Source organism: Cyprinodon tularosa, unplaced genomic scaffold (genome assembly GCF_016077235.1).
Source record: "Cyprinodon tularosa strain WSP-4 unplaced genomic scaffold, ASM1607723v1 ctg768, whole genome shotgun sequence".
Taxonomy (NCBI): domain Eukaryota; kingdom Metazoa; phylum Chordata; class Actinopteri; order Cyprinodontiformes; family Cyprinodontidae; genus Cyprinodon; species Cyprinodon tularosa.
In genome coordinates this window covers 202,682-227,718 of record NW_024039527.1, presented here as the reverse complement: position 1 = coordinate 227,718, position 25,037 = coordinate 202,682, and the positions used below count along the sequence as shown (strand labels likewise).

Sequence of the window (25,037 nt, the reverse complement as noted above, 5' to 3'; positions counted from 1 at the left end):
AAAAACATCAGCACAACTAACAAATGCTTGTTATTAAATAGAAAGAGGATAGTAAAAACCAGTCATATTAGTAATGCAAAGGTTTAAACTACTATAAATTTCTCTGCATTTTTGGTGTGCTTGTTGCAAATAAGGGTTAGTTACACATTTGTCTTAGCCCCTACCTCTATTGAGGGATTTAGGGTTGGGGGTCATGCAAGGACAGAGGCTTGGCTCTAAATAAAGCTCATTGTTAGCTTATGCTTCTTAGCCTACATAATAATTGTCTATAAACAGTGACTATTGAAATCACAAGCAAGGTCTCCATCTTATAGAGAAGTAAAATAGAGTTTAAGGCTGCTTTATTTAAGTACTTAAAAAAAAAATTATATCTCTCTGTATATGAAGCTAGAACTTAACATTACACTGTGAACTGATACTTCTCATTTATTTAGGGGAATTTCTCATTCTAGTACAATTTGTTCCTTATCGGTGGTGTTCAACAATGTATTCCATTATAGTTCTAATAATGAATTTCGCAAAAATTGAGGAGTATTTTCAAAAGACAGCAAGACAGTGCAAGGGAGCTAATGCAGATAAATTGATGATGATACATTTGGATTACCGAACTACCATCAATGCGTCTGAGTATTTCCTCCTAAGACAGAAAATTTTAGCCAGGTCTTTAGCTCCAATTTTAGTATTTGAGGTGAAGATTTCTAAGACATTTAAGGCAGGGGAACTACTGAACAACTTCTGAAGGCAAAAGCTTGAAAACTTAAAAAAAAAAAAATTAAAGGGACACTATGCAACATTTTTCAGTTAATTAATGTGTTCCATAACGTTATGGATGACTAAATGAGTCATTTCAGGTTGAACAAAGGTATTCTCGGCCGCCCTGGTGGTCTGTGGGGGAAATACTGCACTTGCAACTGCAGGAGCACCGACCCGCACCCACAGGCTCAGAAGTCTCGTGAGAGTCAGTCTTGCTTTACGGCGAGAACTGCTACACGCCCCCAGTTAAAAGCATTCTCGTTGCTAGCACAGTGGCAATCTTTGTGCAGTTATGCTACGTTCATGCAGCAAAAGCAGCAAAATTGTGTCTGCTGCTTCATTTTTACTGCTTGTACCAGTTTAGTTCTGACGCGTGGCTGAAGCAGCTTTGCTGCTCTGGCTGCCCGGTGCAAAAGTGGCTCTGACGCGCGTTGGGCGGAGCTTCACTATCCTTTCTCTGCCTTGCAGCTATATTTGCTGTGATCAGTGGGAATAAAGTAGTTTTAATATGTGTTTAAGTGAGAAAATACACAGCTCAGACCCCCACATACCAGCGGGGCGCCGACAGTATGGATCCCTTCATCAGCAGCGGTTCACCGCGGCAGCTGGTAGGTGTTTTTCATCTAAATAATCCAAACTGCATATTCTGCCGGCAGATTTCTGCATTTTAAGTTAATTTAGGCGTCAATAAACTGTTTAAGAGGAGTGATCATCAGCGCTGTGTCTCTCTCCCTGCGTTAAACGCGCCCGATGCGCTGCTTCAGGTGCTCAGACGTGCTGCGCCTGGTGCTCAAAACGCGCCGCGGGACCTTTTGTTGCGCTTTGACGCGCGTCAACCATTGACTTTGCATGTAAACTCGCTGCTTCTGTCGCGCCAGCTACGTCCAGTGTGAACGCAGCATTAGTCATTCGCTGCTAAGCTCAAAACAACCGCGCCTGGCTTGACGGAGAAACCAGGAGAACAGCTGAGCATATTTACGACAGTGCACTTTTACTTTCGCCCTCTGGGGGGAGCCTCGCTGGAAAATCAACACCGGTTGCATAGTGTACCTTTAAAGGTCTGTTCCAAACATTATCTGGGGATGAAAAATTAGGGAATAATTTCTTTGGGAAAAAAATAAAATAATGTAATAAAAATCTCCTATATTATGAACCTTCATTCTCTACAAAATCCCACTAAGTTGTATTAAGCAGTTGCCCCAGTGCTGTTTCAGCTGAAGTCCTCTATATCGCCATAAATTGTGTTGGGTTCCCTTCCTTAATGACTTTCTACATTATCTTTAAGCTGCCACACATTATTTTAAACTTTTGTCAAACAAAGAGGCCTTTCACTCATTTCCATAAGAAAGGTGTAGGTGGTACTGTTAAAGACAAGATGTTATTCATACTGGTTAGTGCCTTCCTGTTTTAGTTTGTATCACACAAACCACTTGTTTTTACTTAAAGGTATAGTGGGGGATTTTAATTTGGAGCTGGATCATCAAAATAAATGGTACTCCTAATTGTCAATCATTCTACTGATATGTTTACGTAAAGCCGTCTTACGTGCTCATCCCCCTTTACACTTACCGGTGGTGAGTCTGACATAGCGGAAAAATTGCAAATCTTCTTTTGTAAAGTAAGCTTGAATGAACGATGCAAACAGCAACTTTTAAACAGAGCGTGCAAAAGGAGAAATTGGCTGGTGCATGCTCTCACATGTGTTTAATAGGTGTACCCTATTGGGAGCAGGTACAGGGTTGTGTGATGTGCATTTTTTTTTTAAGTGGAGAGGGCTGGTCTTTTCAAAAATTCATGAAAATCCTCCACTATACCTTCAGGCTTTGTGTAAAAACTGTCTGCTTTTAAATAACAATGGAAAGGAAATATATATTTTTTCCATCTTTCATCATTTGAAGAGTTTGCAGGGTTATTCTTATTTGCTAAAATGTATTACTTCTTTTGTATAAAACAAATATATATGTATTCTGTGCTTCTACCATAAATTTTGTTTTCATTAACGTTTCTTCTCAATAATTCAGGAAAACCACATTGAAAAGCTGGTAAATGCAAACAGAAAGCCTTGGTGTGCAGAAAAAATAACTTGTAACTGTATCCTTGATAGATTGTTTTTATTTTAAACCATTTTTTTTTTTTTTTGCTGGTATCAAACTACATTGGATGATTAATAGAATATAAACCAGTGTTTGCATTTGTCAACGGCATCTGGAATAATATGAAAAATAAGCTTTAGTCCCTGCCATCGGTTTCTCTCTGAGCTGCTGTTGAAACGTGGCAGCAACATGTGGCCAATCAGAGAGTGGAGACAGATAAAGGGTTACAATTAGAGTATTATTTGCTTATAATAGCTGACATTTGCTGTTCCGAGAATTCTGGTTACCCGAGAAAAGTTATAAAAAGTAGTTTGAGCACAATGCTGCAAATGGATTTTTTCTCAATACCTTCAACTTGGATCAATTGTAAATTGCAATCAGAGAGTACTACAAAGTGTTTTTTTTTTATTCTGAAAAACTTAGAAAACCTGACATGGTCTTTAATTAAATAAGATAATTCTATGAAAATGGAACATTTATATTACATCTCAGTTTTAACTCGATATGCATCTGTTTCAAATTCATATTACTATCCATTTTGAAACACAGTGAACAGCTGAGCATCCAAGTGCAGCTTCTCTCTTCTTTTTACACTATTTATGCTACATGTAAGGTGTTTTCTGATGGTGTCTCAATAAATAAAATAAATCAAGCTCAGTATTCATGTTTATCACAAAATTGTTTTTGATGATTTAGAGCATATAAAAAAAACTCAAACTCAAAAAAAAACTTATTGTATTGGTCTGTATGTATATGGATCAACGGTCTTAGATTTCTATGCCTGTGTGCTTAGTCTGTATGCTTTTTCTTTTTGAAAATCAAATGGGAAAACCTACTGTAATAGGAGCGACAACATGCATTATCATTTCTGCTGTTATTTGAAATTCATTGTTAATGACAAGAAGAAAAGAAATAATCTGTGCTTTACTGGAATATGTAAATAATTAAGCTAATATACTGTGTGCGTGTCCACTAATGTCGTTATGCTTCTTGTTACTTGTCGCCAATCATCTATGTGATTTGAATGATTGGTAAACAAACAGTTTGCCACTTTGATTTAAAAAAAAACAAAAACTGATTGTTGCTATTGTTATTTTTGAAAGTTGCATAAATAAATTTAATTCAATTTAGCTGTTGTACTTTCTATACATAAGTATTTCTTAACTTTTGAATAGATAATTTTAACTTTAATTGTTGTCTAATAATCAAATTATAAAACTAACATTTATATTTATCTTCCAGATTGGACTATGTGGCTATTTCTTTTCTAAAATATGACTAAATATACTTGGACAATTTGCTGAAAATAAAAATTGAGGACTATAGTAAGAAATCTGGGCTGTAAATTCAGGATTTAAGTTCAGCTTCGTGCTAGAACAGCTCAGAGTATTGCATCAAACATGTATATATAGCTATATGTACAAGCTTTAATTTGATAGAAGAGTATAATGGGTTATATTTTGAATGAACAAGTCCAGGGCTGATAAAATATGAGACTTTGATATAGAAGCAGGCTCTATCTACTGAAGTATTTTCACTTAACATTTATGGAAAATGTCACTCATAATGAGATGAGAATGTGAATTTGTTTCAGAAAGCCACTATTAGTTATGATCTGGGTCCCACAGGACAACTTTTCCAGGATTGTGGGAAAAATAGAATATGATAACATCTGTAGACAAAACAAAACAAGAAGTAATTTCAGTGAACATAACTCTCTGGTGTAATGCTAATCGCTTTAATGTCAGCCTTGATTGTCCTGTTAACCATGGCAGGGTGGAGTTAAATCAGGGCCCCTCTTTTGAAGCTATTATTCACCAAAATTGAAGTGGCATCATTTCCAAAACAAGAAAAGAAAAGAACAGAAATTGATTTGATTGGACAAATAGCAAAAAATAAATAAATTACCATTTGTAAACAAAAGCAGTGAAACATGATTTAACAAAAATAAGAGAAATAAGTTTTAGAAGCAGCTAGCTGTGCTGCAGCACCAACATATAGTCTGAGAGTAATACACAGACACCCTGTTTCATCAATATTATTTTTTATTTCATTCCTCTTTTTTAACACGGCTACTGATGCCACATTAAAGCCAGCTTTGTCTGTTCCTTGTTCAAAGACGTTTTTTTGGGGGGAAGCTCAACTCCATGCTTTATGTGCTGTTGATCTGTTTAACCGATAAATTCCGACTTTATTAACACTGAATTATACAATTATGGTATTAAAAAAAAAAAACACATAAAAAAGTAATTTATAATGATATTTGCTTCCATTACAGATAAAACTATGACCCAAATTTAAACCAACATCATAAAAACAAAGCAGTGTTCTTAGCAATAGTCATGTAGTAAGGGTTCACTGGAAAATACAAAGAATCTTTAAAGCAATTATCACCCTGAAAAGATAGGATCAAAACATCAAAGCATCAGAACTACTGTCTTCTTTGAATCAACTACTGTATGGAGTTTTTAAACAGCCACTCTTCTGTGCTATGGTGAGAGTAGCCTTAACTTTAGCATTAAACAGATATTTAATCACCTGTTATTTTCTCTTATTTCTGCCCCTTTAATCCATATAGGATACAATGATAATGTGAAAAACATTGTTCTTTTCTAATGTTTTTGCAAATTTGCTGAAGTACATTCCTATGCATAACAGCTCTCATAAGGTGACAAAAAAGGGGGTAAACCCCTCACAGTCTTGTGCTAATATAAAATAAGATTGGATTCTTCTTTTTTTTTATAAGCACAATGAAATCTTTTACTTATTCCCAAAACCTCCAGTTGCTATTTTTTCACAGAAACATTAACAAAACAGATCAGAACAGCATGATAGTAATTTAAAAAAGGCAGGGGTAGTAAAAGCACTGAGATGCCAAAGTATGAACATTTAGCTTGATAAAGGACCAGTGCGAGGACAACTTTCCTGTACATCATAAGTGCAGTCATATTATCTGTGAAGGTCAATCTGTTCTCATAAAAAAGTTGGTTTTAATGAGAAACTGCTGGAGTCCTTTCTTCTTCAGTGAGTCTTTCTGTATCCTACGCCTTGCATCATGTTGCCTTTCCTCCTCAGCTGGTGAATGTTGGCCTACGGGCTATTCTCACCACATTGTATGTGTTTAACCCAGGAGCATCAAAGCCAGGGGACAAGCCTTGCTTATTAAACAGATAGAAGTTGAACAGCTGACCGTCTTGGGCTTCCAGTGAGACTGAAGCCTTGCCCACTTTCAAAACACAAGGGTACTCTTTATCAAACACAACTCTGAATACTCGCTCAACCAGGTAGTTAAGCTTTATTGTTCTATACTTCTCTGGTATCAACTCTTCAATCTGAGGACCAAACTGCTGCATGATCAGAACGCCGTCAGGTCCCACCTTGATCTCATAGAAAGTAATGTTGCTGTAGGTGAAAAAGCCGATATAATGAGCTGGATTTGGAGGAGCAACAAGAATCCTCTTGGCTTCTCTAAAGGCTTTCTCTATTGCTGGAATAATGTAGCTGTAGGCCTTTGTGACCACATCCTGTTTCTGAGGCCTGCTCCCCGCCATAAGGACCACTAGACCAAGCTTCAGTCTGGGAACCAGGGAGAATGTAGCCGAGTAGCCATCCAGATCACCATCTTTTCTCAAAATCTCGTAGCCCATGAGGTCATTTACCTCCCAAGGTGTCCCAGTACGGTTTGCAAAGTAGTCCTTATCACACCTAAAGAGCGGGTTCAGCATGATCTTCAGAGAATCTGGCTCCAGCAGTTTACGGTGGTAAGCACCCAGCAGGACCATGGCGAGTTTGGCCATATCTGCAGGAGTGGAAAACATCTGACCGGAGGGCCGATACCAGCCGAGATCATAGAGAGGAGCAGGCTTTCCATTGGAGTAAACTCCGACAGCAAACTGGCTCTGCAACCCAGGGGTAAGCTCAAAACTGGTGTCTTCCATTCCTAATCGATCCAAAATGTTCTCTGTGACCCAGCGCTGATAGTCAACCCCAACCACTTTTTCAGACATCACATGAGCAAGTAGAGAGAATGCCAGGTTACTGTAGTGACACCTAAGAAAAGAGAACATTTAAAGAAATGAGAGAGAAAAGAACAGAAGCAATGACACGCTGTCTGGTCATGAAAATTTAAATCCACAGAATGAGGCTTGTTGCATTAGGCATGACATGTCAGAGTGCATTCAGTGTGATTACAGACATGGTTCAAAGAAGGAGATTTATTGGAAAATGTAGAAGCCTCTAGTAAGGCTCTTTATGTCAATAAGCTTTTCACACTGTTAAAAAACTGAAGAACATATTGAATTTTGTTAGCATGTGATGGAGGACAAGTTACAGCCTTAAATGTTGATGGTGTTTCATTCTGAAAGGTCAAAGAAGACGTACTTAGTTCCTGGATCTGCAACAAGGACATCATCTTGTAATAGATTGATTGCAGATTGTGTTTTGCCTTTCCAGAGTAGATTTGTGGCCCGAAGCCTCCGGGGTAGACCTGGAGCAAAACAAAAAAGAGGAAAAAAAACAACCAAATCTCTGGATGAGATTAGCAACTAAAGATATTTTTCCAGGCATTATACACGTTTTCCATAAAAGAAAAAAAAGATTTTTAGAAATCCCTCTAATATTATCATTATGGTGCAGCGCATGTTTTACTTTTTTTTTTAAAAAAGTGGTCATATGTGGACCCACTGTATATACTGTTTATACCCCCTGCACCTTTTTCTACCTTTGGCAAATTCTTCTTAGAGTATTTGATCTGATGTAACAAGTAAATTTCTCTACTGTGAGATCAATAAAGTCAAGCAATCAATCAAGCAATTACTTGTACTTCAGCCTTGTGAGAAAAACACATAGTTCTTCATCATGGTTAATATGTCCACCCCTGATTTTACAGGCACATAAATATACTGACATGTATGATACTTCTAAACTGTCTTTTTTTATTTTATTTTCTCTTTTAGACTAATTATTAGGTAAAGTTTATTAGACTGAAAAAAGACTGAAAAAAAAATCCTAACTCTGTGTTTCTGAAAACAGCAGCTGAATGGTTTGTGAAAAGTAGCAAAATGCACAAAATGTAGTTTGTTTTAATACAAAAGCAGTTTTCTCATTGTTTCTTTTGTCTTTTTTTATCTTCTATCTGCTGAATCCACAAACCTGAGAGCTGGCTTGCCATCCTGCGCAGGGTGACAGAGGAGGAGCGGATTTGTACCTCTCCGCTGTCTAAAAATATGAGGCCATCTGTCACATATTTCAACTCTGAGTCCCGTGTTTTTCCCAGAGGGTTTTTTATGGTGAAATTGTCCACATATTTTTCGAGGGGGTCATCTAAGGAAGCAATCTTTCCATCCTCCCACAATTTGTAGAGCATCAGCGTCGGGAAAATCTTTGATAAACTGGCAATTCTGAAAGACAGACAATATGTCATAGTTATTGGTTTTGATTTTTGGATGACACACCAATTCACAGTTTTTATTTACTCTCTTGCCTTTCTGATGTTTTTCTTTTTTCCAATATGGCCACATGAGTGTGTGGAAGACATGAACTTTGCTAAAAATGTACTTGGCTAAAAATAGAATATATATGCATCTTATTACATTGTAATGTTTCACTTCTTCATGATCAAAAACTGATGTGGTTTTATTTGCTTGTAATTTTTCACTGTTAGCTTTCTGGAAATCTTTACTGTTTATATTCTCTTTACTTTTTTCATACTCATTTTGATAAGATTTGACGAATATAGATTTAAGTCCCGGAAATGTTAAAATCTGTACAACAAATGAGGTAAAAGAGCTTAAATCTGATATGTAAAATGTTTTAAGCAGACCAGTTACCTGACCAGATAAATGTAAGTCTCCACCAGCCTATTGGAGTAGAGGTGTAAACAGAGGCGTAGCCAGAAAATTTTTTAATAAAGGTGGCCAGGCAATAACCAATGTACTTTGAGGGGTGGCCGAAAGCAGATAGGCGCCTTGAACCTCAGGGTTAAGCTACACTGTTCCAACAGGAAAATTAATGAGCACAACATCCATGTTTTCTAAATGAAGACAGACTATCCTTTCCTGCAGCCTTTGCTTACAAATAGACGCATATATAGTGGATGCAATTCTTTCAGGTTTAAGTTCTCGGGCAAACATCTTTTCCATTGTCATCACTTATTTTTATCAATAATCATTCAGCAAAAAAATTATATTTGCAAGTAAAAATATCTACATAAATTGATTATTTAATACGTTTTCATTAAAATAGTTATTTATCTATGATTTCACTGAAGACTGCTAGATGACCTGCAGAGACACATCATTTTCTCTTTACCCCATTTAACACAAAATCTAGTTCTGAAACGAGTATGAATTCTGTATTTATCTTTAATTTTGGTATATTTATTTGCATAATTAACGACAGTGTATTTGTTGTCAAGTAAATGTTAATATATGAAAAATTAAAATGGTTTGAATATTCAAATTGAGAGTCTGTTGCTAGTGTTTGTATTAGAGGGAAAAAAATGGTATGGGCGCCACATCAAGCTCTGCCCCTGGCTGTAAATAATCATTTCAGTTGCCAGGTGGTGCTGTTTCAGCTTACAGTCAGAAGGGATAATGTTAACAGTTAAAATGAAGAAAACTATATCATTATCCCTAGATAAGAAATCCTGTTGGGGAAAAAAAAGGAATCAGCTTCATCCCATATTGAGGAAGCTTTGATTTTATGATACTATTTTTGTAGTCAACGTCCCCTAACCTGAGATTAAGCCCAAAACAAGTCAAAGACCTATAAACAAAACAAGTCTGTGGGCAACTTTGGCTCAATGGGAAGAAAATCATAATAAATCTAGATTAATGTGGCTGCATAGAGTTCTGATCCTGTAAAAAGTTGTCTTGTTTTTTTTTTTACTACAGGCAGAGTGAGTAATGGCAACAAATGGAGATGGAGAAATTAATGCAACTGATTTTCTTTCTTTTGTTTTTTTTTCTTGATGCTTTAGAGTCAGAGGAACGTCTTTATAACTGCACTGGAAAATGTTTCTCACACTTGTTTCTCAGTCCTACTATCTTACAGGGGGATGGTAATTCTGGAATTGCTGTATTGATTGAGTGAGCTCAAGACCCAACCAAGACGGTGAAAATATACTCTACAAACTAGTCTTGAGGGCAAGATTATTTTTTTTTATCTCAACTATAATGTTATAATGGTATGAGAATGGCTATTCCACAAAGCACAATCAATTTAAATGACCATACCCTAAAACGCCTTATTTTCCAGTCTCAAACCTTTCCTGAAAAAATAAATAAAAACAACTCAGTTAAATATGAAGTAGTTTATGATCACTTTTTATATGTTTTGAGATAATTAAGAATAAATACAAAGCCCTGTTTACTCAGAACTATAAAGGGTTAATGCTGCATGCACTTGTCTGTCTGAAGTGGACCCTATATGGAGTATATCTGCCAGCTGTGATAAAAAGCACTTTTTGTAGAAAACTCTTTAAACTGATCATCTGTCCGTTCAGGAGGGGGTGTAAATGGGAGGTCCTGCAATTAGCCCTGTGGTAAATCAATAAATCTTTAAATCCCTACTTTTAAATGTCATGTGCTTTTTTAAGGGTTATCTGGATGCCACGGCACATACTAGGACATGGCTCTGCTTTAGTTTGAATAGATCTGTTTCAATAACCAGTGTGCAGTGAAGGAGGTCAGCTTGCTTCAAATTGTCTCTTAAAAATTTATAAAGTTTTCATTGATTTTAATGATGCATTTTCAGGAGGGGTTGTAAATATCTAGCAACTTCAATTACAATCTAAAAATACAGCACAAATGTATATATATATATATATATATATATATATATATATATATATATATATATATATACATATATACTTATCTATATAAGTATATATATACATATATACTTATCTACTTGTCAGGTGTGGTGTTTGCCTCCCCCGCCCTGCCTACTGAACATCCTGGGCCCTGAGTGTGAGTAGGGCCTGACTCCTCCCCCTTATTATTCACTAGATTCACTTTGGGCATGGCAGCTGGCGGAGCCCATGACCTAGCTTCCGCGGCCCTGTGGGACCTCTGCACTATGGCCTCCGTGTTCAGGCCCCTCAGGGACTGGGCCCCTTTGGAGTTTTTGCCCCTAAGGGGTCGGGCTGCAGGTGCTCTCGTCTGCACTTCTATGGAGGGAGCGGCCATCCCTATGTCTGCCCCTATTGTGTCCCAGTGATGTGGGCTGGCTCTGGATATCTGCGGCTTGCATCGCCTCTTTTTCTGTCCAGAGCCCTGTAGGGCTAGTCCTGAGCTGCTCACAACTGCTATTAAGCATACTTTTCTTCTGAGGAAGCTTTATAAGTCCTTTATACTCGAGCATGCCCATGCATACATGCCACGGGAGTTTGGTTCCAGGTTTTCACAGATACAGACTAATAAAAATTACTAAGCTGCAGCTGGAGAAATGTACCACCTTGAATAATATTGTGTAATCAACATAGGTTTTGCCTTCGACAAACATGAATAGCTAAGGGATAGTCGCTGCTCTGGTAGCTTTTTAAAAATGTTTTCTTTGACTCTCTGTTGTCTTTTCTTTCCTGTTACGTTCTCTGTTTTCTGTTCCTCTCGTCTCATACAGTTGTGGAAGCAGACTTCTAGGAGTAACTTTATATAGTCTTTTTAGTCTATATTTGCTGTTTTGTTTTATTTTTTTCTCTTGTTATGCACTCTTTCCGGTCTTTATCTGTCTCTCTCTCTCCACCTAGTTCTTATCCCTCCCTTTCCGTCCGTTGTATACATTGTTAATCCTTAAATAATTTTCAAAAACGTTTCATACAAAAGTATCAAAAAACAAAATGTGAAATGTGTTTATCATGCATTCAGAGCTACAGAATAAATTGTGTACATGGAAACAAGCAGCTCTCTTTGAAAGTCTGCATCATTCTGACAGCTTTAGGGAGAGTTTATTCAGAGCGTTAAAAAAACACAATCTTTGCTTTTAGCTCAAAGCACCATTTATATGTTTCAAACGATTCAGTTAGGTTTCTGTGTCCAATCTGGATTTGAAGTCAGTATTACATAAGAACTGATTTGAGCTTTTTTTTTTTTTTATGATTTGAGCTTTTAATGGTATGATCACGAAGGGAAAACATGTCTGATAAGAGAGTAAATATAATGAGAACATTTTTAAAGTGTATAATTTTTTTAAATATATATATTTGATAATAGTCAGTACTCTTGTCATCCCCCGTATTAAAAAAATCTTTAAAAAAATCATATAGATTCAAAATGTCATCCCCTCATCCCATCCCCTGTGGTATCTTATTACTGAATGTGTAACATTCCCCCTATATATTAACAGTAATGGCAATAATATTGCCCTTTCAGCATTTGGCTGGCTGGAGGCTTACAGTATGAGTAGCCTGAGCAAAATAAATAAAATCAAAGAAGTGGCCATGCCATGCATATTGCTTTAGGTTACTAGACTATAGTAATTAGGCTATGTATGCTTAAAAAAAAAAAAGAATTTCACCATTCCCCTTTTTTTTTTTTACAACTACACTACTGATAAAAGTTACTTTTGGTCGTTGTACATCCAAAAGGAACTTTGTCAACGTTCTCTGCATAAAATTGAGCTTGTTGCTGGTATGACTTCGACTCCCTTAGATGTTTTACCTTGTCTCTGCCACTGGTTGTCAGGTTGTATGACAACATCTCAAATCACGGAAAGGAGGGGCTCTGGTTGGAAACATCAGAGTTTAATCTTTTTTTTTTTAGCATCTTCAAACTATGACCTTCAACACCCAACAAAGGAGTTTTCAGACCAATGTGAAGTAAGTGGGTAGAAAAGGATTTTTTTTACAAAGTCTGATGCCATGGTTTTCAACCAGCTAAGGGGTCAGTCTGTGTGTCAAGATGAGCATCAGTTTCAAGTGATATGGTCTGATTCTCAAAGGCAATGTCAGGATGGAGTGGGAAATGGAAATATTTTGGCCTCTTCTGTTGTAACCAGGGTATGTCACGGTGGTCTGGTCCTCCATAACATACCCTGACAAACCTCTTGATTTTTTTTTTATCCATTCACCCTCATCTGAGGTCATGAGGTGTAGATCATGACCAAAATAACAAGTTTGTATTCTTTTGGGCAATAAATTGCCTGAAGTCTTGTGAAAGTGATGGGTTGAAAATCTATCAAATATTTTTCAAATATAATTTTAAATCTGTCTGTTTTTCTATTACATTGCCATTGTCAAAAATTGACAGCTTACAGCAACACAAAAAAATCAGAAGAGCACTGCTTTATTCTACATACTCTGTTTACTCTATGCAGTGTAAACACTTTGTTGTTAGGAATATTGTAGGGGTGGCTTCTTTGTTTTTTATAATGAAGATACGAGCAGAAACCCACTGTCCAAATGGAAAACGCTGCCAACCAACCAACCGCTTTTGTCCAGAAAGTGTTGTCATTTTGCAAGAAGGAATTCTTTTAGCCACTGACGAGGGCTCAAAAGTCTTTAAATCATAGCTCTTACCATACTTCATGCCTGACAGAGTTTTTTTCAAACCACTATTATAGCCTATAGCAGTACAAAGAGACTTTAATGGACATAATGAATTGCTGTTTGGGAAAGCTGTTGGTAGCTCACTTCATTGTGGCTTGATTAATGGGCATTGATTTCTCTAGATCAGAACTCTAAGAGCAATCCTGGGTAAACTTGAAAACAGAAGGTTCATTTATCTGTTATAAATAGACCACTGCAGTAGAGCTTTTACTTTTATATGGGCTTTATACTTAAATTCACAGAATTAGAAAATTGTTTCTTAATTGGCTAGGCGGCCCCCTCAGGCAACTTTTAATTAGAAACTACAAAAATAATCAATTTTACTTTTACAATGAATTTTTATCTAATTCCCACTAAAACAGACTTTTCTTCTATCCAGTTATATTTTTAATGAAACTTTAGTTTACTCAAAGGAATCCTGAAAATTTACCTGATATGAATAAAATAAGGCAAAGCAAAAAAAAAATACCAGTGCAATACAAACCTTTTAAGAAAATACAAACATAAAACAAACATTTGAGGGTATTGTTATGTATAAATAAAGAGTATAGAGTGCCATTTGGTGTAAAAACAACCTGTAGATGGTGTATTCACTGGGTGGGCCTGACAGAGGGTCACTGGCATTCCTCTTTCCAAAGTTACCAGTCCACAAAACTGTGTCATTCAAGATCACAATGGCAGACAGAGCAGGAAGGCTGACGGCATTGATGCTTTGCCTGAACAGAACATCCACCTGCAAGGGAAAAAAATAGCTCTAAAATATTTTAACAAAATAGCTGAGACTGTAACTAGTTTAAAAATTCATTTTTTTTTAGCTCCTAGCTTTTTTGTTGGTTTTAACTTGATTTTTAAGAAGCTGTCAATCATTAAGGTCCTCCTTAGACCAGATTGAGAACCTGAAAGAGTTTAGAAATGTTTATGGTCTTATGGTATCTTGACGAGATATTCCATGATGCAGATCACTTCCCATTACACCAGTTAGTTACAACACTGTTTAATCTTACACTACATTTTCTCAGTAAGATTGTTTTGGTTCATTATCATCACGGCAGAACAGCAGGGTCCTGGATGGGGCATGGGTATGAATAATGCAAGCAGTATCAGCATATACATTTGTTTTGGAATTAAACTCATCCACATGGCTTTAGGTAGAGAACTACAATAGCAACTAGTCACCGTGTTCTCACTTTAAATCTAAACCTCATACAAACCAGGATACCTGAAACATTCCAGGTATTAAAAATGAAAATCCCTCCACTCGTCCTATGCAGCTAAAAGAAGACAAACAAAGACAAACAATCCATGTCCTTCATGCAAAAATAGGTATTGCTCTGCACATAAGAGCTCTTCTGTTTGATTAGATTGAATTTTGTCCTTTTTCAAAGTGCATTGAGATAACATCAGAATATTTGTCTCTATATACATGAACTGAACTGAAATGCACAGTGTTATCGGTATGCAGGAGAAAAGGGATTCCAAACACATGTAACCAGAAGGTTGAGGAGATAAAAAGGCAAGCAGTTTCTCCTAGTGTTCAAAATATAATTTTGTAATAGCCAGCTGCGGTACATATTACAAATTACTGATCTGTAAATGCAGGTACTTGGGACATCCAGATATGATCCTAGACTCTAGCTCTGGCTCCTGATCAGCGCTGTTAAAGGGTCAGGGATCAGGATTCCTTGACAAAACTCAATTCCTTTATCTACTAATTGTTGGTCTAGTGCTTTATCACAAAAGCCCAAGAAAGATGCATAGCATGTTTTGTGAAATACAATAACCTTTCTTCCAAGGCGTACATGCACATATTAGTTAGATAGAACCTTTACAGAATGCCAAGGCATTTTTTTCACTCTTTGCTCTCCACACACGGCTCTTCATGGTATCATTATACAAGCTTCTGATGACGGAAAACAACTTTTTGTATTACTTCATCAACAATAAGGCTGGGCTAATCCTTACAAACGCTGGTTGGGCTACAAACTGTAAGACATTTTGTTCCTCCTCTTAAAAGTTTCAGCCCCTAAAAGCCTATATGAGACCTTGTTATTAAAAAAAAACTAATTAAATGTCTGTCTGAAGTTTATAACAAACGTAGACTATTCCTAAAAGCCTCAGATCGGACTCGGGAATGAAAATTTGAATACACAGAGTGTATACAAAATTAAATTTCATTTTGTACAGCTTTCATTTCCATTCCATAAAGTGCAGCAGTGATCAAATGTAATTCAAGAGCTGTATGATGGTGAGAATTTTTATTTTTTTCATTGATCTCACAATGGAGAAATTTACACTCTGTAACTAATCCATCCCCTTGAGCAGTGTGGGGTTAAGGGTCTTATTCAGAGACACAGAGTGCGGGCTGTGAGGATCAAACCGGTTACTTGCAACCTTCTCAGAGCACAAGTGCACTGCTCTAACCAATAGGCCAACACTCCCTTATAACTTTACAATAAGGCTCCTATCATAGATGGCTAGAAATAGTTAACAGATGTTATTAACTAATCTCTAAACACTTTAACACTCATTAACAAGCATTTACTATAGATCAAAAATGTCATTCATGCTCAAAATGTTGTGTTTACAAATGTTTATTGTGTTTACATGATAGTAACTTAGTCTGAAATACTGAAAATAACCATAGAGAGAATAAAGATCTACTATAGCTGAAGAGATTAGAGAGACTATCTGGCAGGAATCAGGCAGTTTTGTCTCTTGCTTAATCTCGATTAATTAAAAATAAGCCCTTAAAGTTTGTTAGAAAGTGTTTACAGATTCATCAATAAACTATTGGCGATTTCTAAAAGGGTCCTTTTGGTAAAGTGGTAGTGACTGATAACACTTGCTGTTAGATATGATGATTTTCCACCTACAACTAAAACTTGACATTTATGTGTTTAACACAGAAATGTTGGCTTAATATTACTTATTTTTAAAACATAATTTTTAATGCATACAGTTTACACAAGAAAATCTGTCTGAAAATGCAAAACTATATTTAAAAGACTGAAGCAGGCACTTAAAAACACTCATGATTTTATTGTTTTGACAGTTTTGTTTTTCCGGTTTGCATTGGTTGATTTATTGTTTGAAAAAAAATTATTTGAATATTAATATTACTTTTAATTTTATGATGCAGGGCCCTAAATCTCCAATCCTGGATGGCTGAAGTTGTGCTACTTCTAGATATATCCCTTGCCTTCAATCAGCTTTACTAATGCAATGGCAGCAGTCTAGCTCTGCTAATGAGCTCAAATTCATCATGTCTGTAGAAAATAAGGTAGAATTCTGATCTTTTCAGAAAATGATCATTTGAAACGATTAATCTCAGCTGAGTTGTAACGGTGAAGATAAATTTGACACTAATGTTCTTTTGCTTCTTTGGTTAATGCAGTTAAGCCCTTACTTATAAAGTGCATCTACGTGATTCTGTCATGAGATGCTAAAGTGCTTTTTCCGTTGCACACAACACAACCTTTTGCTCCAATGAACATTTTTTTTTTTTCCATTTGCTATTCTTTAATCTCCTTCTGGCGAATGAAACAGCATTTGGTGTGAAGGATTATCTAACTGGGCTCTAACTTTATTTGCTTTTGATTGGGCACAATGTTAAAAGGCCTGGTGATTGTCCTTCTGTGATTAACTTTCCTCACCTTTTCCAATGCTTCTTTGAGACTGGGAATAGGATGCTCCAAAGGGAGGGGCTCAGGGAAGCGTGGACACATCATCTCTGAATTGGCATTGCGACCTGCCTCTTCATCTGTGTGATGGATAAGAAAGGAGAAAAAAAGAGGGAAAAAATGTTAGAGGAAACCTGGTGGGAGACAATTTTTGATTAAATCCTACTTGACATTTGATAGAAAACAGCACCCAGGGCACGATGGCAGGGGTGATGTACTTTAATTTGGTGATTGAACATTTCATTCACTATTCCCTGTCTCATGGGGAGCTGGTTAGATTTAAGGATACATTCATACATGGTATGTTCTATACAGCTCCCTGGAGAAAGAAGATGTGACCTGCCTTTGCTCTGAACACAAATAATTCAGGATATGTTGTTGTAGCCTCAGGCCACTAGCTTTTGATTTTGAAAAGAGAATGTTTTTCAAACAAAAACAGGTGTTTCAGAATGTATGCAAGTACAGTCCCATAGCTTTTTCTGAGATTCCTGATCTCACAAAATCATTTTACATGTAGTGAGTTAATTTGTTTTTATACTACGGCCAAACAGATGCATGCCATACAACATGATCTGGTGTAATAATATATAAAAAAAACATCACAGTTTTCGTGATGACTAAATTAAAAGCACGTCTTAATATCCACTGAATTTAATATGGATTTCTTATCTACTAACTAATGTCATTTTTTTCCAAGCTTTTCTGTAATCATCAAACAGACGATGCAGATTTCCGTTTTTGCAAATAGTTTGAAATTAATGATAGAAGCTAAAATTCTGATGTAAATACTTGTTTATTACTTTGCTGCAATTTTTGCACAATTTCTGTGACTGGATTCAGTCCTCTTGTATACTTAAGAATGTTAAAGCCTTTAAATCATTATTGCAACTAAACTATAGGTAAATAAAAAAAGCAAGGTTTTATTTTAGATTGTTGAGAATGTTTTTTTTTTTTATAATTTAGTACACATGTGTTTAAGTAAAAATAAAAAACAGTAATCTAATATTTTGAGATTACAAAAAAGGAAAAACAAAAACATTTTTTATCTTTAAAAACAATATGTCAGACAAAATTTATCTGTGACATAAGTTACTCAAAATGTTAAATAATATATAATATGATTAGTGTTATATGGTTATTTAGTGTTTGCCAAATTCATTAGTTAATTAACCAATCAGATAAGGAGGTCACTGTTATGTCACAGTATTGATTTAGGAAGACAGCATCCTAATTAAGAAGTTCAGCTGTTTTACTCTCATTATCTGTTTCTTCATATAAGAATGATTAGATAAAGTAAGAACAAAAGAACAACTTACCCTAAATTAGTCTCTGTATTATTCTACCATTTTGTGAATAACAGACAAGATCAGTAAATACTTAATGTAATTAAAAAGGGAAAAATTAGAGCTGGTGAATGTATGTGTTTGTTTTGGAACTTAGATATCTAATTTTTTGTTAAAATTTAGCATATATTTCAAAGAATCAGTTTTTACCGATCATCTATTGATCCATCAAAATTCATAATTAAGTGAACAAAGGAGCTATTAATATAAACACAACTACATGGGCTAACTTGAGAGCATTGGCCTAAATCATGGAAGCTTGATTATGTGGTTTCATAACTATTTATTAATGATAAATTAATTTATTAATGGATAAATTGGATGAACTTTAAGAAAAAAAAACTTTAAGAAAAAACAAAAAACTTTACTTATGTACTTATTGATATTGTGGGGGAGTGGTGGCCTAGTGGTTAGGGTATAGAGCTTGGAATCCTGAGGTTCTGAGTTCAAACCCCACTCCCACAGGCTGCCACTCTTGGTCTCTGAACAAGGCCCTTAACCCTACCCTGCTCCCAGGGTGCTTCACAATGGCAGCCCACAGCTCACCAAGGGGAAGAGTTAAATGAATAAGTTTAAATTATTATTGTATTGGGATTGTGCTGACCATGGAAATAATCCCCGCTTTACCACACCAAATGTTTATGCCCCCATCTTAAAAAAAAAGCATAAACTTTACTTGCAATATGTTCTGAATTATCTACTTAATAATAATTATAATGAGGCAGAGATCAAGTTGTTTGACCCGATGAAAACCTCTCTTCAAAAAAAGGCAAATTTGTGTTTAAAAATAAAATTAATTCTGCGTGTGAGTTGGGCATATAACCCATGGTTTGAAAAGCATATGTTTTTTTTTATAGAAAATAAGTAGATTCGAAAGGTCTGAAGAGAAAATTTATTTAACACTAGGAAAAATATCTTGTTTTCAACTTGTTGTTAAGCAAAGCTTTAATCATTCAGTCATACATCTACCTTTGTAAATTAACTTTCATTTCTGTCCTAATATAAAGCACTACCTAAAGTTTTGTGTTGATTTGATCAGCAAAGACTTTCAATATGTCAACATTTCACAAATTTACATTTCTAGAAGAACAGATGTCATTATATAGCATTTTTATTTTATTTTAATGTTGATCATAGGAATTAATGAAGTTATATGGCTACTTTATTGCTGTACAAAACAATATAAGTTCAAGCTAGAATTTATTAAGTAACTGAAGCACCGAGTGAAAGCAGTTGGTGAAATGAACATGCCCTAACTCTTTTGATTAATTATATTATAATATAAATACTGCATAAATATATCCTTCCTCTGGTCTTAAGCATGTGAAGTCTTAGATACTTTGCTATAAACCTTTTAAGATGACATAAAAAAGAATAATTTTCCTAGAAGGCATTAAGAGTAAATTTATCTTGAAGTTGACAAACTTGAAGACACAAAAGATATTTCAGTGAAAAGTGTCCTGACACCATGGCGGTCTTACCTGGCTGAAGTTTTGGCAGCTGATACTGCCAGAGGAAACAGCCTGTCATCACCAGAGAAACAAGAAGAAAGAAGACCAAACCCAGATGGGCCCACTTCACTTTCATCTTCTTGGTTTTCGAGAGTCCTTCAAATGTAACACTGACAGCTGCAGGAGTAGGAGGTGCCGTCACAACCGGAGTTGTCTTACGGAAAGAAAGGCAGACACACAACAACACATGAGTTAGCTTTGAATGAATACATTTTTTTCTATTTCAAGCATTCCATTGACTGAGCTTTATTGTTTATTAGACTTTTTTACAGTGCATTTCATATGTGATTTTGTCAGATACTCTCATTATTAGATGAAATGTTAAATGAAAGTAGTTCCTGTACTTAGCAGAACTCACCACCTGATGATTCACAGGCCAAACCAGAGCAGGATTACCACAGACAGAAATCTTCTTAACCCTCAATGAACATCATAAATATATTCTCAGTAATTCCTGCCATGTTCGCAATTTCTGCTGTCCAAAGGCAGTAAATGGTTTCCCGTAGAGGTTTTCCTGAGCTGGAGAAAGGCACAGACATCGACTCTCATCTCTGATTTTTCACTAACTATGCTGTAATCCTGCACCATCGTTGCTCCCGTTCCTCACAATTCAATTTCCTCTCTAGCGTCCATAGGCTGTTGACATCATAATCCCCAGATTTACTGCACCAAAGCGGCTGGGGAAGTCTTAATCTCTAATCCCCCAGAATCAATTCACTCTACTCAAGCCTTGCTTGGTAGAGTGCAGCAGTAACTTCAGCTGAAATGGCAACCCTCAACTTGAGTTTTGATGGGGTGTTTGGATGAGCCTGTTTCCCACAATATATATTCTAAAAAGCGCAATTGCTCAGGCTCAGCACATTCAGGTCAAATGGATCAGGAAATTTGTGAACCAGGGGGATTTCAGATAATGACAGTGGAATAAATGCCATCTCTGAAAGTCATAACTACCATAAAGTCTCCACCACAGCTGCAAACTCTTCATTGTAATATAGAGGAGTGAATGTGGTTTACTTAGAGGTACAGCTGTTTATTAGTAATCAGGTTCCTCTCATGTGCAACCATATACCAGTTTTAGTCCTTGAGGCAAACACTTTGTCTACTTTTAGAGTAAGGCTTAAACTTTTCTTTTTGGCAATGCTTATATTTGGAGTGGCTCAGGTTATCTTGAGCTTTCTGTATAGTTATGCTGCTACAGTCTTAAACTAATGGAGGCCGGAGGGATCACTTTTCATCATTGTGCTTCATTCTTTCTCTGTTTTCAGCTGATTTTCTTTAGATAGAAAACTTTGAACCAATCTGACTACATGATCTGGGTGAATTGTCTCTGTAAAGTGCAATGAGATGACGTGTTTTGAATTGGCACTATATGAACAAACTAAATTGAAGATTGAATTACCGGTAAATGAAGTGTAAGTACAGTTGTGTTTGAAAGTTTACATACCCTCCCATTAAAGAAAATTATAAAAACTAGTTATTAAATAACAAATATTAGTAGTAATAATAAATAAAAAAAACTACAAAATAATAATCTAGTAAAATAAAATATAGATTTTGTATTTTTGTTTTAAAAAATTATTCTAAAAAAACAGTCTCAGTAAATTGTCCCAGACAGGTAAAGTACCTGTGAACAAAGCAACTGTCAACAGGTGCTCCATCAGGTTTGACCTATTTATAAAATTATTGTCATTGCACATTTATACAAAAATGGAATATTAGAAAACCTCAGAGCATAGAGAGGTCTGAATAGTCTGATCACTCCTAGCTGCTCTCCCCTTTTCCTGGTAGTATGTTGTGCAGGTGTAGGAAACGCCATGCTCCCACAAAATTGTCATGAAATGGTATAATGGATTCATCTCCATTAGGCTAAACTTTTTTCTTAGGAGCCATACCTAAACCTTGCAGGTTTGTGCTTGATGCATCAATGTTTCCTAAAGAAATTATGCAGCATTTAATGCTATTATATACACATGCACCTTTTTCCCCTGTACCAAATGGTAGCTATTTCTATGGGGTACTTTGAGGGCATAGACCATAAACTTAAAGATGGGATGATTGAAGTGAAAAAAATGTGTAAAAGTGAAAGGGCATTGAACATGTTTGGAAATAGTATGGGTTTTAAAATGGAGACAGGTGAAACATTGTTATGATGGGCCATGAAAAATAAATAAGCAATGCTTGATGCTATCCATGGAAAAAAAAGCTTTTTTATGTAACATTTTTGAAAAACCATGTTGTTGACCAAAAAGCTGCACCGAGGTAAAACACAGCACAGAAATAAAATATCTTACAATATTAAAAATACTAACATCTTCCAATGAGGAAGCAGAGCCTGAGGGCTCCAGCTCGGATTCTCCCATTTCTAGTGCTGAGGTTGCCAAGGTGATTTAAAAGCTCCTCAATTGCAAGGCCCCAGGGGTGGAAGAGATTTGCCCTATGTATCTTTATGCTCTGGATGTTGTGGTACTGTATTGGTTAACATGAGGCATCAGGCAGATCCTCTGGATTGGCAGACTGTGGTGGTGGTCTCTTTATTTAGAAATGGGGACCAGAGGGTGTGTTCCAACTACAGAGGAATCATACTCAGAAGCCTCCCTGGTCTATTCTGGGTTCTGGTCCGTCTGTAAGTCGAATCTCAGATTCAGGAGGAGCAGTGAGGTTTTCATGGAACAATGGATCAGCTCTACACCCTCAGCAGGATTCTGGAGGGTGCATGGGAGTTTGCCCAACCAGTCTACATGTGTTTTGTGGATCTGGAGAGGGCCTTCGACCGTGTCCCTCGGGAGGTCCTGTGGGGGGTATGCAGGGAGTATAGAGTAGCGGGTCCTTTAATAAGGGCTGTTAGGTCTCTGTCAGAGCCTGGTCTACATTAACAGTAAATCTGACTCATTTCGGGGGAGCGTTGGACTCCGCAAAGGTTACTTTACTTTGCTTTGGCCTTTGTCACAGATTCCGTTCACAACGTTTGTGGACAGAATTTTTAGGCGCATCCAAGGTGTTGTGGGGATCCGATTTGGTGGCCTGATATTAGTGATTGGCTTCATCAGAGCGTGATCTACAGCTCACACCGGAGAGGTTCTCAGCCAAGTATGAAGCCACCGGGATTAGGATAAGTGCCTCCAAATCAGAGATCATGGTATTGAGGCAGAAAAGGGTAGAGTGCTTTCTCCGGGTTGGGGAGGATATACTGCTCCTCAAGGAGGAGTTTAAGTATCTTGGGTTTTGTTCATAAAATGAGGGGAAGATGGAGCGGGAGACCGACAGGTGGATTTGTGTGGCATCCTCTGTGAAGCAGACGCTATACTTGTCCATTCTGGTAAAAGGAGAGCTCAGCCAAAAGACAAAGCTCTTGATTTAGGTTGATCTAGGTTCCTACTCTCATCTATGTTCATGAGCTTTGGGTCATAACCAAGAATGAGAATGAGAAGAATGAGATCTTGGATACAAGCCGCCAAAAAGAGTTTTCTCCATTGTGTGTCTGGAGTTTCTCTTACAGATAGGGTGAGGAAGGCATCCAGGCAGTACTCAGAGTAGAGCCCCTGCTCCTCCACGTAAAGAGGAGCTAGTTAAGGTGGCTCAGGCATCTGGTTAAGAGGCCTCCTGGATGCCTCCCTGGTGAGGGACCCCGGACATACTGGAGGGATTATGTGTCTTGGCTGGCATGGGAACACCTTGGGATTCCCCTGGAGCAGCTGGCCCAAGTTGCTGGGGAGAGGGATTTCTTGGCCTCCCTACTGAAGCTGCTAGCTGCACGACCCGACCCTGGATAAGCCGAGAAGATTGATGGATGGATTAAAAATACTAAGGTGACAATAGAAGAATCCAAACAAACAGAACAATATCTATATTCATTGGAATCAAACTCAATTTGTGTTAAAGAATTTATTTTTTTAATTGGACTTTCTCATCTAATAGTTTGTCATCTCACAATTTCTTTAAAAAAAAGACATCAAGCCATTCTCTATGAGAAATCATGTAAACAAGTTGCATTAATCTCACATATCTATTTTCAAGACAGCTCTTGGGTTTTATAAAAGCCTCCAAACCTCTGAAAATCACCTATCTACCTAAATTAGTCTTATAACCCCTTTTGTTAGCAGAATCTATCACAAATTTGCTCAGCATGTGGTCATCATCTTAGTTTGGATTGTTTTTAGTATTACATTTAGTTATAATGTAGATAGCATGAGAGTGAGCACCCTGATCCTTCTTTTTTAATCTGTGCAGAGAGAGTCACATATGGCTCATTTTACCAGCACAAGGGCTCACCTCCAACTGCCAGAGCACTAATCATGGCAGAGGTTTAATGTGTTTATTGAAATACACAGTGAATGCATTACCACTCAAGTTCTACATCTGTTTGAGAGGAAGATTGTATATTCTAAAGTGCATAATGTTTGTTCAATTGTTGTTTTTACCTGAGTTTGAACTCCATCCAGTGGGGTTTGCTGAAGAACTTTACTCCCTGCCCTTCCCATGTTGCTGTGGCAGGAGATATTGCCTGAAAAGCAAAAAAATAAGAAAAAATGTCACTGCACTGACACTAAGGTGCAACCTTTTTCACGTACAATATACAATAAATTTATTTTGCAGCTGATTAAGCAGCATATTTTCTGGAGTAGTGTTAATAATTTTGCTCTTATATTTCTGTATATTTGTTCTCCAAGTTTTTCCACTCAAGAAAATTTCCACTATTATGGATGACAAAACATGACATTCCTATCTTTTGCCATCTTGTGAAACAAACAGTTTACCACCATAGTAAAATAAAATAAAGAAAATCAAGCCAAATCAAAGGCACACTCTTCTCTGCTAATTATGGTGCATTAAGTTTCAGGTGATGCAGTTTTGAATAGGGTGGATTTCCATATTGTTTAAAAAAAAAAAAGATCAAGTCAGCTCAATAAAATCTTTGCACTTAATTTGCTCACCTTTCAGAATAATCAGTCTTAAATTGTATCCTTAGTTCCAACAGGGGGTTTAAAGCCTCTTCTCTGTGATCTTTGAGCAAGTTTAATGTCCTGCTGTCACACTTTGTCATCTATTTTTTACCATCTGGTAACTGTGGATCTATGTAGTTTAATAAGGGTACGCCAAGAGAGAATTAA

At 36.6% G+C, this 25,037-nt stretch overlaps 1 protein-coding gene across 2 annotated transcripts in view; it reads right to left on the bottom strand.

The window, feature by feature from the left end:
• Positions 1-4,873: 4,873 nt before the first annotated feature.
• lactbl1b (lactamase, beta-like 1b) overlaps positions 4,874-25,037 on the bottom strand; it is a 30,088-nt gene continuing 9,924 nt past the window's right edge. The window contains exons 2-8 of one of the 2 annotated variants that reach the window (XM_038270566.1): positions 24,348-24,430; positions 19,900-20,083; positions 17,049-17,155; positions 13,971-14,128; positions 7,998-8,245; positions 7,227-7,332; positions 4,874-6,896 (exon numbers count right to left, since the gene is read on the bottom strand). In XM_038270566.1, the coding sequence (XP_038126494.1) occupies positions 5,918-6,896; positions 7,227-7,332; positions 7,998-8,245; positions 13,971-14,128; positions 17,049-17,155; positions 19,900-20,083; positions 24,348-24,407 (1,842 nt within the window). In that variant the 5' untranslated portion in view covers positions 24,408-24,430 and the 3' untranslated portion in view covers positions 4,874-5,917. Of the gene's footprint in view, positions 6,897-7,226; positions 7,333-7,997; positions 8,246-13,970; positions 14,129-17,048; positions 17,156-19,899; positions 20,084-20,287; positions 20,582-24,347; positions 24,431-25,037 lie in introns of those variants that run through there. The other variant, XM_038270567.1, reaches the window with a different exon arrangement.